Source organism: Typopeltis vanoorti, chromosome 2 (assembly GCF_054136105.1).
Source record: "Typopeltis vanoorti isolate ZY-2024b chromosome 2, IOZ_Tvanoo_1.0, whole genome shotgun sequence".
Lineage (NCBI taxonomy): Eukaryota > Metazoa > Arthropoda > Arachnida > Uropygi > Thelyphonidae > Typopeltis > Typopeltis vanoorti.
This window is the reverse complement of record NC_143550.1, coordinates 116,112,293-116,126,124: the sequence shown is the minus strand read 5'-3', so window position 1 is coordinate 116,126,124 and position 13,832 is coordinate 116,112,293. Positions and strand designations below refer to the sequence as shown.

At 34.9% G+C, this 13,832-nt stretch overlaps 1 protein-coding gene across 2 annotated transcripts in view; it reads right to left on the bottom strand.

Annotated features, from left to right (window-relative positions):
• The window catches only part of LOC150109362 (beta1,4-N-acetylgalactosaminyltransferase A-like), a 72,386-nt gene extending 59,069 nt beyond the window's left edge, over nucleotides 1-13,317 (bottom strand). Inside the window, exons 1-2 of one of the 2 annotated variants that reach the window (XM_090407705.1) lie at nucleotides 12,833-13,317; nucleotides 11,677-11,990 (exon numbers count right to left, since the gene is read on the bottom strand). In XM_090407705.1, the coding sequence (XP_090263831.1) occupies nucleotides 11,677-11,977 (301 nt within the window). In that variant the 5' untranslated portion in view covers nucleotides 11,978-11,990; nucleotides 12,833-13,317. Of the gene's footprint in view, nucleotides 1-11,676; nucleotides 11,991-12,690; nucleotides 12,710-12,832 lie in introns of those variants that run through there. The other variant, XM_090407714.1, reaches the window with a different exon arrangement.
• Between the last annotated feature and the right edge of the window lie 515 nt (nucleotides 13,318-13,832).

Below are 13,832 nucleotides of genomic sequence, written 5' to 3'. Positions count from 1 at the left end.
GGAAGATGAAAGAATTGATTGTTTTGGCTGGAACCAATGACCTGAAAGGTGAGAAGTATTGTATAAGGGAGGATTTGAAAAAGTTATTGGAAAAAGTGAAAAAAGAAGAGCAAGAAGGTAAAGGTGTGAGGCTGCTGCCATGCTGTGATAGAGACAAACTAAGAAGTAGGGCAATTTATTTTTATTTTCTTTGTGTGGGGGTTCCCCTCATTTCTCAACCACCCCTTAGGATGAGCCCTCCTAATGAGGGATTAAATACTATATCCTATGACTGCAGCCTATGTGTTCACTGGACCAGTTTGCCTGCTTGTAGGATGAAAGACTCCCCCAAGATAAACCGGGGGAAAACTCTGCTATCCATGCCCAAGACCGACTATGGCTGAGAAAGATCCTTAAGCTGCTCACATCGTCGACGGGAATCAAACCTAGGACACTCCTTCCCTAGGCATATGGTTGTGAAGTGCATAGCCACTAGGCTAACTGCACAGACAGGAAGGCGATGATAGCTAATGAATCAATATGCAGGTTGTGCAGAAAGAAAAATGTAGAGTTTGTAGACCTATGACCTCAGTTTAATGGAAGAAAGATTTGTACAATGCTGATGGACTGCATTTAAATGAATTTGGAGTTAAATATCTAGAGAAATCTTGGTTCACTGAGTGTGGAAGTGCAAAGTCGGGATAACTAAAAAAGCGTAAATGCAGAAAAGTGTGCGAGGGAACCCATGAAGCGAATGAACAAAAAATGCAGAATTGTCTCTCAGACAACAATATCGAATGAAGTACTCACAATTGAAGATGTAAAGGTGGTTGGGGGCCTAAGAATATGCTACAGTTTCTATAAATATTAATGCAGGGCTGTCCAACCTTAAGTAATCTGAAGGCTGCATTAAAAAAAAAAAAAGATTTATCCGAGGGCCACATCACAATGTGTATCTAGTAATTTGGTGAGCAGCAATGACACAACCTTGATAACTAAACAAACAAGTAACACTAATTGCGCACTAATTGCGTGCTCACGTTTCCCATGAGTGCACGGAACATGCACGTTGGAACAAAACACTGTAAGAAAGCTTCTTTGATACATCTAATATTTGAAAAACACATGGGTATGTATATGTGTGTGTGTATATATATATATATTTGGTGATGTAAAAACACCAAATAAAATTACCAACATAAAGATTATTGATTAGTGATAACACACATTCGATTCAAATTGTTATTTTATTTTTTTGATTGTGAAAAATCAAAACCCACAGGCAGACCGCACAAAATCACACCGTGGGCCGTATCCAGCCCACGAGCAGTGCTTTGGACAGCCCTGTACTAATGTATCAGGAACAAGAGGGAGAAGTTTGGGACATTTGTTAGTACATCTTGCCAAAAGCTATAGGTATTAATGAGACTTGGCTAAAAGCAGATGATATACAGGGATAGAATGTGATGAATTTCATATGTCCAAGGATGACAGAGTAGACAGAACAGGGATGGAGGGGGGGGACTACTGTTGACAATAGCAAATGAATTGTATTCAACAAGAGTAGGAGTTAGTCAAGCAGATGGCAGTTCTAATAGACAAGCTTAGGTGTCGAACTTATTCATAACTTATTTAATGGTATTAACAGCACTAAACAAACTATAAGTTAAAGATGCCAAGAAATTCCATTAAACCTCTAACATGAAGAAATTATATTCTTGGTTTCATCCTATATCTGAGTATAAGCAAACAAAGTTTGCAGGTGAAGTAACTTCACAATGGGGCTACTTGTATATAGAGGCTAATGACTTCACATCAATTGCCTTCATATCCCATAATGCAAGGCACATATAAGGCAATTGATATAAAGTCATTAGCCTCTATATACCATTAATACATACTGACATACATTAGTACCAACATACGGCATGAATCTGCTATAAGTTTTGTGGCTTTTCATGTGTGGATCAGATATATATATATATATATATATATAAATAAATGATTTAATGAAATACATACATTAATATAGATAGAAATCATACAGGTTTATTGGTACACTATAAATGAAAACAGGTTTTCATTATTAGCTGTACTTACAAAGAATGTTACAAACTGTTCCCACTGGAAAACTTAGAATCTTTCTGGGATTGTAGAGCTGGATCATCCACCACCAGCAAATCAGTGGTGTACCTGTAGTTGTAATTTGGTTATAATATTTGGTTTTGCATTATAACATTCAGCCCACACATAATAGTAAAGTCTCATTCCTCTTCTTCATTTCTCAGTGTTATGTTCTTCTTTTACAAAAAAATAAAAATAAATAAATAAATAAATAAATAAAGGGTATGATAAAAAGCCCCTCTTATTTTACAGCTGGGTGGGTAAACAATGTATATTCACTTTCATTTGCTCTTAGGTATGCATTTCAATAGACTGACAATTGTTTCAAGCTATTGGTTTTCATCAAAAGAATAAGGAGAAATTCAAAAAGCAAACCTTGTTTATCTACTTGGCTATTACTTAACAATAGATTTATTATTATTATTATTATTACATGACACCTCCAGGGAGTCCAAGGACTCATCGACAGAGAGCACCTACTCTACAATGCCCTGTCTCCACCACGCATTCCACCAACTACGCTAATGCCATCTACTGCCCACCACCACCACTAGTATTTCCACAGACAATCACAAACTGAGATTTCACCTACAGAAAAGCATTTTAAAGCAGGAGTTAATATTCTGGACTTTTTTTTTTTCCTGGTCTCTGATGAAAAACCAATACAAAATGACTGTCAGGCGAGCCAACAAAGCTTTAATCAAAAACATTAATAAAAGATGAATACATGGACTCCTGTATACATACTATCTTTTAATTAGCAAAATGTCAAGGCAACTCTTGTTAAAGGTATCTCATAAGCTCTCAATCAGTGATTGATAATAGATTTATTATTATTATTACATGATACCTCCAGGGAGTCCAAAGACTCATCGACGGAGAGCACCTACTCTACAGTGCCCTGTCTCCACCAAACCACAACTACACTAATGCCATCTACCACCCACCACCACCACTAATATTTCCACAGACAATCACAAACATCCATGCCTATAATGGGATCCAAACCCACAGCCTTTTGGCTGGAGAGCAGATACGTTAACCACTCGGTCAACCAGGCTGGCTGTTCCTTTCAAAATTTTCAGTGCTAAGGCTGAAACCTTTCATGGTTTTCTGTAATGGTATGATTTGTGTATTGACTGAGATTTTCACCTACAGAAAAGCATTTTAAAGCATGAGTTGATATTCTGGACTTTTTTTTTTCCTGGTCTGCTTTAATCAAAAGCATTAAAAGATGAATACATGGATTCCTGTATACATACTATCTTTTAATTAGCAAAATGTCAAGGCAACTCTTCTTAAAGGTATCTCATAAGCTCTCAATCAGTGTCAAATGACAAAAGTGTGCCTTTCTGGCTATAAAATAACAACAGATGTTTAACTGTTTCTTTAGAATCTTCAGTACAAACTTCTTTCCTTTTTTTTTTTTGGAAGTTCTTTTCTTCTTTTACATTATTAATTGTTTCTTTTTTTTAAAAAAATAAATAAATACACCTTCAAAACTTTTGAGAGTAAAATCCATGTCATTTGTGGCCTCTATTATACTAAAAAAAGATGAAAAATATTTGTTATAATAATAAATTAAAAACAATATTTATGAAATCCATGACTTTTGAACTTACAATTTTTGATAAGGATCTTCGCATCTGTAAGTTATCTAAAATACATAAATTAATGGTTGAATTAAAAATCATATGATATTTCAAACATTGTTTCTCTGGTGTTCCAGTGGCAGTAAAAAGGGAAACAGATGCTAGTTAAATCTTCAGCATTAATTAAATTGTCAAATTCTTTAGCATAAAGGAGGATGTTAGTCTGTGGCAGCAAGACTTGGAAAAGTTGGTCAAAAAGAGCATTTACAAATAGGTGAATTATGATACTCTATGAGGGGGGCAACATGGTTTTGTGTAGGTCAATTAAGCCTTAAATTTACTAACTTTTTATGTAATAGTTGAGTTGGATAAAGGAAATGGCTTGGATTTTGCATAGGCATTTGACAGGATACCACATCAGAGCCTTATCCTTCATAATATTTGGAAGTGTCCATAGCACAATCGGAAGAGCAACTACATTGCACCCTTTGGTTGGAAAAACATTCTCGTCGTAACAAGAGGATTCTTTATATGTTTTTATTATTATTATTATTATTTAAGGTGAATCAGCCAATCTCATATAGAGGTAGCTGGAGTTTTTCTCCTGGAAACTCAGGTTTTTCATCCCATATACAGGCAAATTGGCCATCAGAACACATGCAATTTACAGACAAAAATTACTGTTGTTGGGTGATGAGCAGCAGATGGTCTTCATGGTAGTTGTATGTAGTGAGAGAATTAAGGTAGGGGGAGACAGTGAGATGTGTGCAGTAGAGTGGAATAGAGTGCCCTCTCACAATGAGTCCTTGGACTCCTTAGAGATGTCACATAATATAATATTTAAATAACCTTATCAAAAATATTTAATCTTCAGTCTCTTATGGAGAATTAGCCACACTGTTTGGTGCAAGACACCAACTTCTAAACTTGCATATCTAGTGGACTTCATGGGCTGTGCGCATAGGATTCTCTAACATGATCCATAGTTTCTTCATTTGGCCCTGGACATCCTGACCAAGGAGTGGTGCACAGGCAGCCTTCATCCCGGAATTTCTCATACTTCTTCTTGATCCTGTTGTACATTGGTAGTTCCTTTCTGGAATTCTGCTCAGAACTCTCATTGTACTGTCACAATGAACATGGTTCTTGCATATTCTAACACACACAAAATGACTTCTCACGCTTACTCAGTGCCACCTTTGCTACTTATTCCCTCCTATCAGAAAACCACAGCAGCTACACAAGGCAATTTCCTTAAACAAACTTGGAGAGTTTGTCATTCTTCTGGTTTAAATCTTATCACTATCTGTTGCGTAGTTTATTAGTGGTGAATGTTTAAAATGTTTCACAGACTTCTGAATAATCCTGTGTAAGAAGAATGAATATTAAAAATAAGAATAATTAAAAGGATGAACTGCTTATAGCAAAAAAAGAAAAAAAGGAAAAAATAATAATACCACAAAATACAGAATGCAGTGGACTTATTATTATCTTCTTTCTTTATCCCTTTATTACTATTCCAAAACAAAGTGTTCTCATTCTGAGAAAATGTTTTTGGGACAAATTATACAGACAATATCTTGGCACAATAAAAAACTGAAACATATCTCACATTAGCTAAGATGTATAGGTATAACAAAGGCAAGGGAGAAATATACCAAAAATACAGTAAAAAAAATAAAATCTGTAAATAGCCTGTTGACTGGAGAGTAGAAATACTATCCACTCAAGTGAATTAGCATTCACCACAGGCAAAAAAAATACTATTATGGTGCTGATCACAGTGTTACTGCTGTGATATTACCATTTCACATCTTGGATCAGTGTTGCCATTCTGATCTAACTATCCATTTTATTTATTTATTTATTTATTTTATTTACTTATCTATTATGGTGCTGATCACAGTGTTACCACTGTGATATTACCGTTTCACATCTTGGATCAGTGTTGCCATTCTGATCTAACTATCCATTTTATTTATTTATTTATTTTATTTACTTATCTATTGTTGCATAATTAAAATAAATATGCAGTCACTTCACTACATAGCTTCTAAAAGGGAGCACTACTTTCAATGTGAAATGCATGGAGTTTTAAATTATCACTAATGGTACATTTTGAGCAACTAAAAATATCTACCAAGTCCACTGAAGATCAAAAGTTAAGACTTACAAAATTTTAAGCCAAATAAATAAATCAGCATAAAATTTATATCTTTTTCAGAAAACTGCTTGTGTCTTAGCTTTAATTCAATATTAAAAATCCAAAGTAGCATCCAAGTTGTTCTCAGAAGCATCAAAATGAGATGTCAAATGAACACACACACACTATGTTGCCAAAAGTGTCTGGACAGCAACTGTTTGTATTTTTTGTCCCTATAGTGATGCTGTCAATATGAGGTCAGGCCTCCTTTTGCTGCTATTACCCTTTGGGGGTAAGCTCTCCATTAAGTTCTAGTAAACTGCTGCTGGAACTCATTTCCATTCCTCCTGTAGTATGGAAAACAGCTGATGAGCGTTAGTCGAGGAGGTAGGTCTGGCACACAATCTTCAGCCCAGTTCATGCCCAAAGATGTTCAATAGGGTTGAGGCATTGGGCTAGCCAGTTTAGTTCTTCCATCTCCATATCTTCAAACCACAGAGTTAGGGCCCTTACTTTGTGAGCAGGTGCATTATTGTGCTCACACAGAAAGGGCCTATTCCAAATTGTTGCCACAGTGTGGGAAGATTGGAATTGTCCAAAGTGTCATGGCTTGACATTTAAGGATCCAGATACAGAAACCAATGGGACAGGTCCAAACCAGGAAGAAAAAAAAAACAGCTCCAGACCATTATGCTACTGCCTCCAAATTTCAGAGTCGATACAGACATTCCTGTAAGTATCATTCACCAGGCATCCTTCAGGTCCAGACACATCCATCAGATTGCCAGATCATGTACTGCAATTCATCGCTCCACTGGATCCCTCTTCCATTGATCCACAGGCCATGACAGTGTTGTTTGCACCATTCCAGATGACACTGGGCAGGTGTAATCAAGGGCTTGTGAGCCACAGCACAACCATGAAACCTAAGGGCAAACAACTCTTGGCAAATAGTTTGTTTAGTTTAATCCTTTATCCAACTGTAAAAATTATTATATAGTCTAACCAAGTGGGAAAAAACTTCCAGCAAATAGTTCTGTCACTAGCATCTGTTCCAGAGCTCATGTGGAAGTCATCTGCAATGGCTGCTAAGTCTGAAAGGTGATTTATGGACAACATGCTTGAGAGTTTCCTGGTCCCAATTTGTCAGTTTCTTGAACCTACCAGTTTGGGGGAAGTTGTTTGGTGGTTTTATCACGTTTCTACTTCACAATAACCTCGCTGACAGTAGACCAAGGCACGTGTAATATGACAACAATCTCTCAGATTGAATGACAGAACATGTGGGTTCCAACTATCATACCACATTCAAATGGACTCAACTCTTTTCATCCAATCATCCTGATGACAAAAAGAATGTCTGTACTGCTAATGTCCATGTACCTATGCATATACAGCATTGCAGGCATGTATCTGCATCACATGGGCTAGGTGATGTAGAGCTATGTAGGTGTCTGGACACTTTTGGCAACATGTGTACTTTTCTTTAAGTCATTCATCAGGCTTTTAGGCTAACTTTTTCTTTTCTTAATACAATACCAGAAAACTCATATTTCAAAGATTTCAGTTAAGTAAAAATTTGCAATTTATTTATTTAGTAAAATAGACAGAGTAAAATTAAGAAAACATTACCAAAAAAGGTTAATATAAAATATCAAACATTGATCAGATGCATGGGGATGTAACGTACTAGGAAAGTGATAAGAAGAGGATAAGCACCATATGAAAAGATAATGACCAATCAGGGAAAGTGAAATTCAAGTCTTTAGCCATGTGATAGGAAGGAGGAGGATTATTATTATTACAGCACAGGAACCTCCATGGAGTCCAAAAATTCATCATGGGAGACCCAATATCCACACAATGTTTACCTCTCCTTGAATACACAATACACCAACCAACAAAACACTCATACCAGGCTCTACAACCCATTCCACTCTTTCATCACTCACCAAGTGAAAAATCTAGTCTTCATTCCTTTGCATCAATCCTATAAAACCTTTTATTAACTTATATGCTTCTCTTACATCTGTTCTTTTCTGTGTTCCACAAAGAAACTCAGATGACCAAACCTGAGCAGAGTAATCCAGATGCAGCAGTAGTATCAACACCTTATAAAGAGAAATGATAACATCCTTATCTCTGCTTCTGTGTCCTCTAATAACAAAGTAAGCCTATGAGTTACCTTGACCACCTTTGCAATGTACCCTCTGAGCTTCAGTTCTATCTGCCAACACCACCATATCCCTAGCTTTATCTATTTCCTGAAGTACAGTTCCATCAATGTGGTACACAGCCTATAATCTTTCATCCCAAAATGCATAACTATAAACTTTTTGCATGTTACAGTTAAAGTTAGTAATGTTAGTTAGAAGTTAAAGTTAGAAGTTAGTAATGATGTAATTTTTTTCATGTAGTACTATCATATCCTGTACACCCCTTGAGGGTACATGGCAGGAATTTGATGATGATGTAAGCTCTCTATATCACATTGATTAACTATTCCATTTCTTAATTTTTGCATAGTCAGAAAACAACTGAATATTTAGCTTCAAATAGTCATTTCCTATATTATTTATTTACAAATTAATTAAGCAGCAGTGGTTCAAGCACAAAACTTAGTACACCACTAATCACCTGCTTTTTCCTGGATTCTTCTTCTTGATATATTGCTCTTTAGTATCTGTTCATCAGTCATCCTCATATCCACATCACCAGCATTATATCTATCCCATTTGGGAAGCATGATTGTGGTGGATGCTACCAAACAAACACCTATAAAGAATACAGTGGAATTATTTACTATCAGAGTATTTCATAGTTGTGAGGTCAAGGGAGATGAAGGATATTAAAGCGACATGAAGTGAATAATCAGGAGATATACAGTACGTGAAGCAAACTTAAAGTTAATAAAGCTGAAAGGTAAGTAGCTATACTGGCATATGATTTTAGAGAATGTGCTAAGAAACTTTGTGCATGTGCATTAGATTAGTGTTTAATGAGAGCCCTGCAACAGGAAGAATCCTGAAGAAAGGCAAAATGGTTCTACTCCATGACGGCAGTGACATGAGAAAGAGAGATTTCAATAAACTCACATTCAAAATTCTGCTAGATCTATACCACATCAATATAAATCAGAATAAAGATTTTATCATCATAAAATATTATTACCAGAATCACATTTAAATTTAAATGTCTTTATTTGTAATATTTTCAGCTAAGTTTCATAGCCATTGCCAATACAATCATGGGAAAACACAAAATGGCTACAAAACTTAGCCAAAAATTTTACAAATTAAATGCAAGTGATTCTGGAAATAACATTTTATGATGAAGAGATGTTACTGGGGTTGTGGTCTTTGGAGAATATGGTGCAAAAAAGATGATTCCATATAGAAGCAGAGGGAATGAAAGAAGTTTGTTTCATTGGTTGAAGCAGGATAGTGAATGAACAGATGTCAACCTGAAGTTGCTCATGAGTTTACAGGCTTAAGGGAAGCAGAGGAATGGCCGTAGCTCATTCAGTGGAACACCACCTTTGAAAATACCTATAAAAAAGGCATAATGTAATTCTGCCTCTTTCTCTACAAAGGACAAAACGGAAGTCTTACTTTATAAATTTATTTGCATTTTATTATACAATCACAATATATTAGTCAAAGAAGATTAATGCAGAGTAATAATTTTGGACTACTTCATACAGGAATTCAACAGACAGCTGAACAGAAAGTTAAAAGTGAAGGGAACAGATTAGCATGATGGATAGGAGACTGGCTTCTAACAGATACCAGCAAATATGTTTTGTAGAAAAGTAGAATGTCCCAGAAAGGGAGAATAACAAACAGCTTGCCATAGGATTCATGGAGTGCTATTTTCAACTTTTATTATTATATAACACCTCCAGGGAGTCCAAAGACTCATCGAGAGAGAGAGAGAGAGAGAGAGAGAGGGCACTTACTCTCCGGCTCCACCACTCCACCAAATGGCTACCTTCATCTAGACCAGGGGTCGCCAAACTGCTTTGACCGTCGACCCCTTCAAGAGTTTCTTGACTTTCTATCGACTCCCTCTATTTTACTATTACGTAATTTTAATATTACCTAATATGTATGTTGATGAATTTTAGAACATTAATGCTCACTTGTATGTCGATGCGGAAAAATGAGACTGGGTTCGAATACATGTAAGTATAAGTAAATAAGCAACCGTACACATGTTGCAATCTCGCTCCTGCGCCGCCGGCTGGGCAGGAACCACCAATATCCGTTTATTTAGTAAATACGTCATTTTGGCCTACTTGATTGGCCTCCGTAACTATTTTCATGACCTTGCTCCGTCTTACAAGTCCTATTCATGTCACTGTTCCCAACGATTCACTCTTAATTGCATTGTCATTCAGGAGGAATATAATCCAAGTTAACCGAATTAAATATTACCTGTACAACGATGTCTTATATTTTTCTATGGACCCCCAATCAACCCCTGAGCCCGAATCGACCCCTAACAATGTTATATCGACCACTTTGGCGACCACTGATCTAGACCAATGCCATCTACCACCAACCACAATCATTAGTATTTTCATAGACAATCACAAACATCCATGCCCACAGCGTTTTGAACCCACAGCCTTTTGGCTGGAGAGCAGATACGCTAACCACTCGGCCAACCAGGCCGGCAACTTATTTGTGAATTCAGAAAGATTAAAGAGCATAGTAGTTTGTACAAAAGTGGGAATTTTTGACACCTTTAAATACAAAAGCATAAAATGCTGCATGCCCTGGAGATGTGATTGCTCCACTAGACATATGAACCTGAAATTCAGGGGATATAATGCAAAGAATTACTGCTACAATTGAAGAGAACAGTGATAAATAGATATTAGGAGATTGCTATTTCCACTGTTTAAAGCTCTCATCAGATCAGAGGTGGCCCAATCAGGCATAAATTTCATCATCTAACTGCATGGTCATGAGTAACCTCTAGAGATAATCCAGAGATGAGTAACAGCAAAATCTAAAGTTAGCAAGGAATACTCAGGGTATGGAGGTGGGAGGAAATTCAAAAGAACAAATGGTCATTCCTTGAAATTTATATGGAAATGTTATGAGCAAGTGAAGAGATTTTTTTTAATTGGATATGGTGACTAAGCTGAATGCTATACCAAATGTAAGTGGAGAACATGAATGAATTTCAGATGCAATATGACAGACTTGTTACTGGTTGAGTAAGACTTCTGACAATAAGCATTGTGACAAAGTGGAATTTGGAGATTCACACACAAACACACACACACATACACTCTCTCTCCCTCCCTCCCCCACCTCCATATTTTAACCGAGTAATCAGTATTTTAGATAAGAAACATAGATCAAATACCACATCATCCATTCCACTAGTGACATCAAAGTCATATAATGTGCATATCACACAAAGCTGTGAACATTTGTCACAACATAATTAAATCACTTGATATTATAAGAATCTAGTAGCAAAAATTTAAACTATGCTACTTCCATACTGGTTGATAACAATTTTGGCATATTTTCATAATATTCTTCTAGACTGCAAATACCCATCCATAGTACTAACACTAATGTGCTACAAGCTTTATAAATTTTCAAAGGCAGGATTTGCATTCAAAAATTAATTAAAAATTTTTAAATCAAATACATTCTTGCTAACAAACCATAATATAATGCCTACACTCACAGAAAAATGTATTATTTCTGGCCATGGCAGAAATAATACAGAAGATGTATTATGAGATATACAGTTTTTAAAACCTATAAATTCAACTAACTTTGCCATTTCTTATTAAAGAAATATCTATCTCACCTAGCTTATCTGGTATTACTGGACACAGATGTATACTTTCTCTTACAAATTCTGGATGGCAGTTAATTAGATCACTGGGTATTTCTGATACCCATAAATATTTATATCCTTTTCCTGTGGGATATCGAAGAGGTAAAAGCACTGAAATTAGAATTATAACTGCCAAACAGAATTCAACTGGTTTCTTTCTGAAAGCATCACTGAGTACCTTCTTATAAGTTCTAAAATGCAGCTTCATGATGACTGAAATTGAAATACTGTACATCTTCCTTTTTATAATTTTAAATGGGTCAAACTGCATCTTAAGCCATTACCTGAAACAAAAATATTGTGCAATTAAATAATATTGTGGCTGTGGATTTTTTTTTTTTTCCTTTTACAGTTATCAAAAGTATGTAAACAGCTATCCAAAGGATATTTTAGTCTTCACATGCATTATAAAAAAAAAATGTTTATATGTCCTTGTGTTTAGTATATACTATCTACATAAATAAAATAACCAAACAGTGCTACAAAATTTGAATACCAAATTAAATCAGTGAGATTATTCAATTTATAATAGAATCAAGTATATATTATCAAAATTATATAAATTACATAAACAGACAATAATTAATAATAAAGATTTAAGATTTATTTTTTACAATTATAATAAAAATATTAACAATTAATAATGAAATTATAAAATAATTATACTTGTTATTCAAATACATCTCATCTGAAATTTTAAAATAAATAAATAAAAAGCTCTTCAGCTGCACTGTGTATATCTGTGTAAATCTAAACCAAAATTCATAAGTTATTATAATTAATTTACTTTTTTCCCCCATTATTATGCACTAACAGTCTGCAACAGTTCTGTTATAAATGAAAAGTTATTCAGCTGTCCAAACTTTGCACTCGTCAAAAATATACAAATTACTATAATATAAATTTATATAATTTGTAACTCTTAATTTTCGATCAGTAAACAACCCCGCAAGTGTACTTAATAAAGGAACTTCATAACGTTACCTCGCACATGCTAAGTTAAGCTTTATGCTATAAACAATTATTAATAACATGTATTAAAAAGAATGAAACAGGAAACTTTACAAATCTGTAAAATTAATTTTACGAATATAAACAAATATTTCAAACACTATGCACAACCCACCTGGTCGCAGTTATCATGCCTTTTGAACAACTTGTCAAGGATTTCATAATAAACATTCTCATTATCGAAAAGAACAACCCCCTTGTATAATTTATTTCAATAACGCATCCACAAAACAATGCCATGAATATCAATACATCAAAATTGTCATAAATGTTCTCACATATCTTTTTTACCGGCTGGTTGAAACATTGTATTTATTACAGAAACAACTTGCTACTGAAAAAAATATACTCGCACATGAACAATGTAAACAAAAAATAATCTCATTTTCCCGGCAGTTAAGAAATTGACTATATCTTCTTTAATTTATCATAAGAAAATATACATGAAAGTAGTATTTATAATAACTAAACTGTGACTTTTTTTTTTCACCAAAGGGAGCAGGCGAGGCCGTTTAGTCCTGCAACAGGAGAAAGCCAATATACGCTCTTAAGCGTAACAGAGATCCCAAGATCTCAGCGATTTTCATGGGAATTACGGAGAAGATAGTACAGTACGACAGAAAACTTCCGTCATGTCGTGGTCCCTACCCCGACACTATGTGGTATTGTTTAAAATAGTATGTATTATAAAGTCGATTATTGTGAGTTGCGGGGTAAAAACCGGAAATCGGGTAAAAACCCGATTTCCGGAATAAAAAACGACCTTACTTCCCTGAATTACTCGATGCCTAGAAAAACATGCTTCAATCGGAGACTAAAATTGAAACTTATACACAGTCTTCCTTCTGATGATGTTGTGATACGGAAATAACGCAATTTCCTCAACCTTTTTTTAGAAAAAAATTGAGAAATTACCTATAGGAAATTGCATATACACTGTCCTTATTATGATCTTTAGTTTTATATAGGGTATTGTTTTTCTCAATTAAGTGTATAGCATTCAAAAAGAACCCAACCTCATTTATCATTGGAAAAAGATCAGTTGCAGTTTCTCAACTTTTATTATTATTTTATTTTTTATTTATTTTTTATTTTTTTATGAATATTAATATATT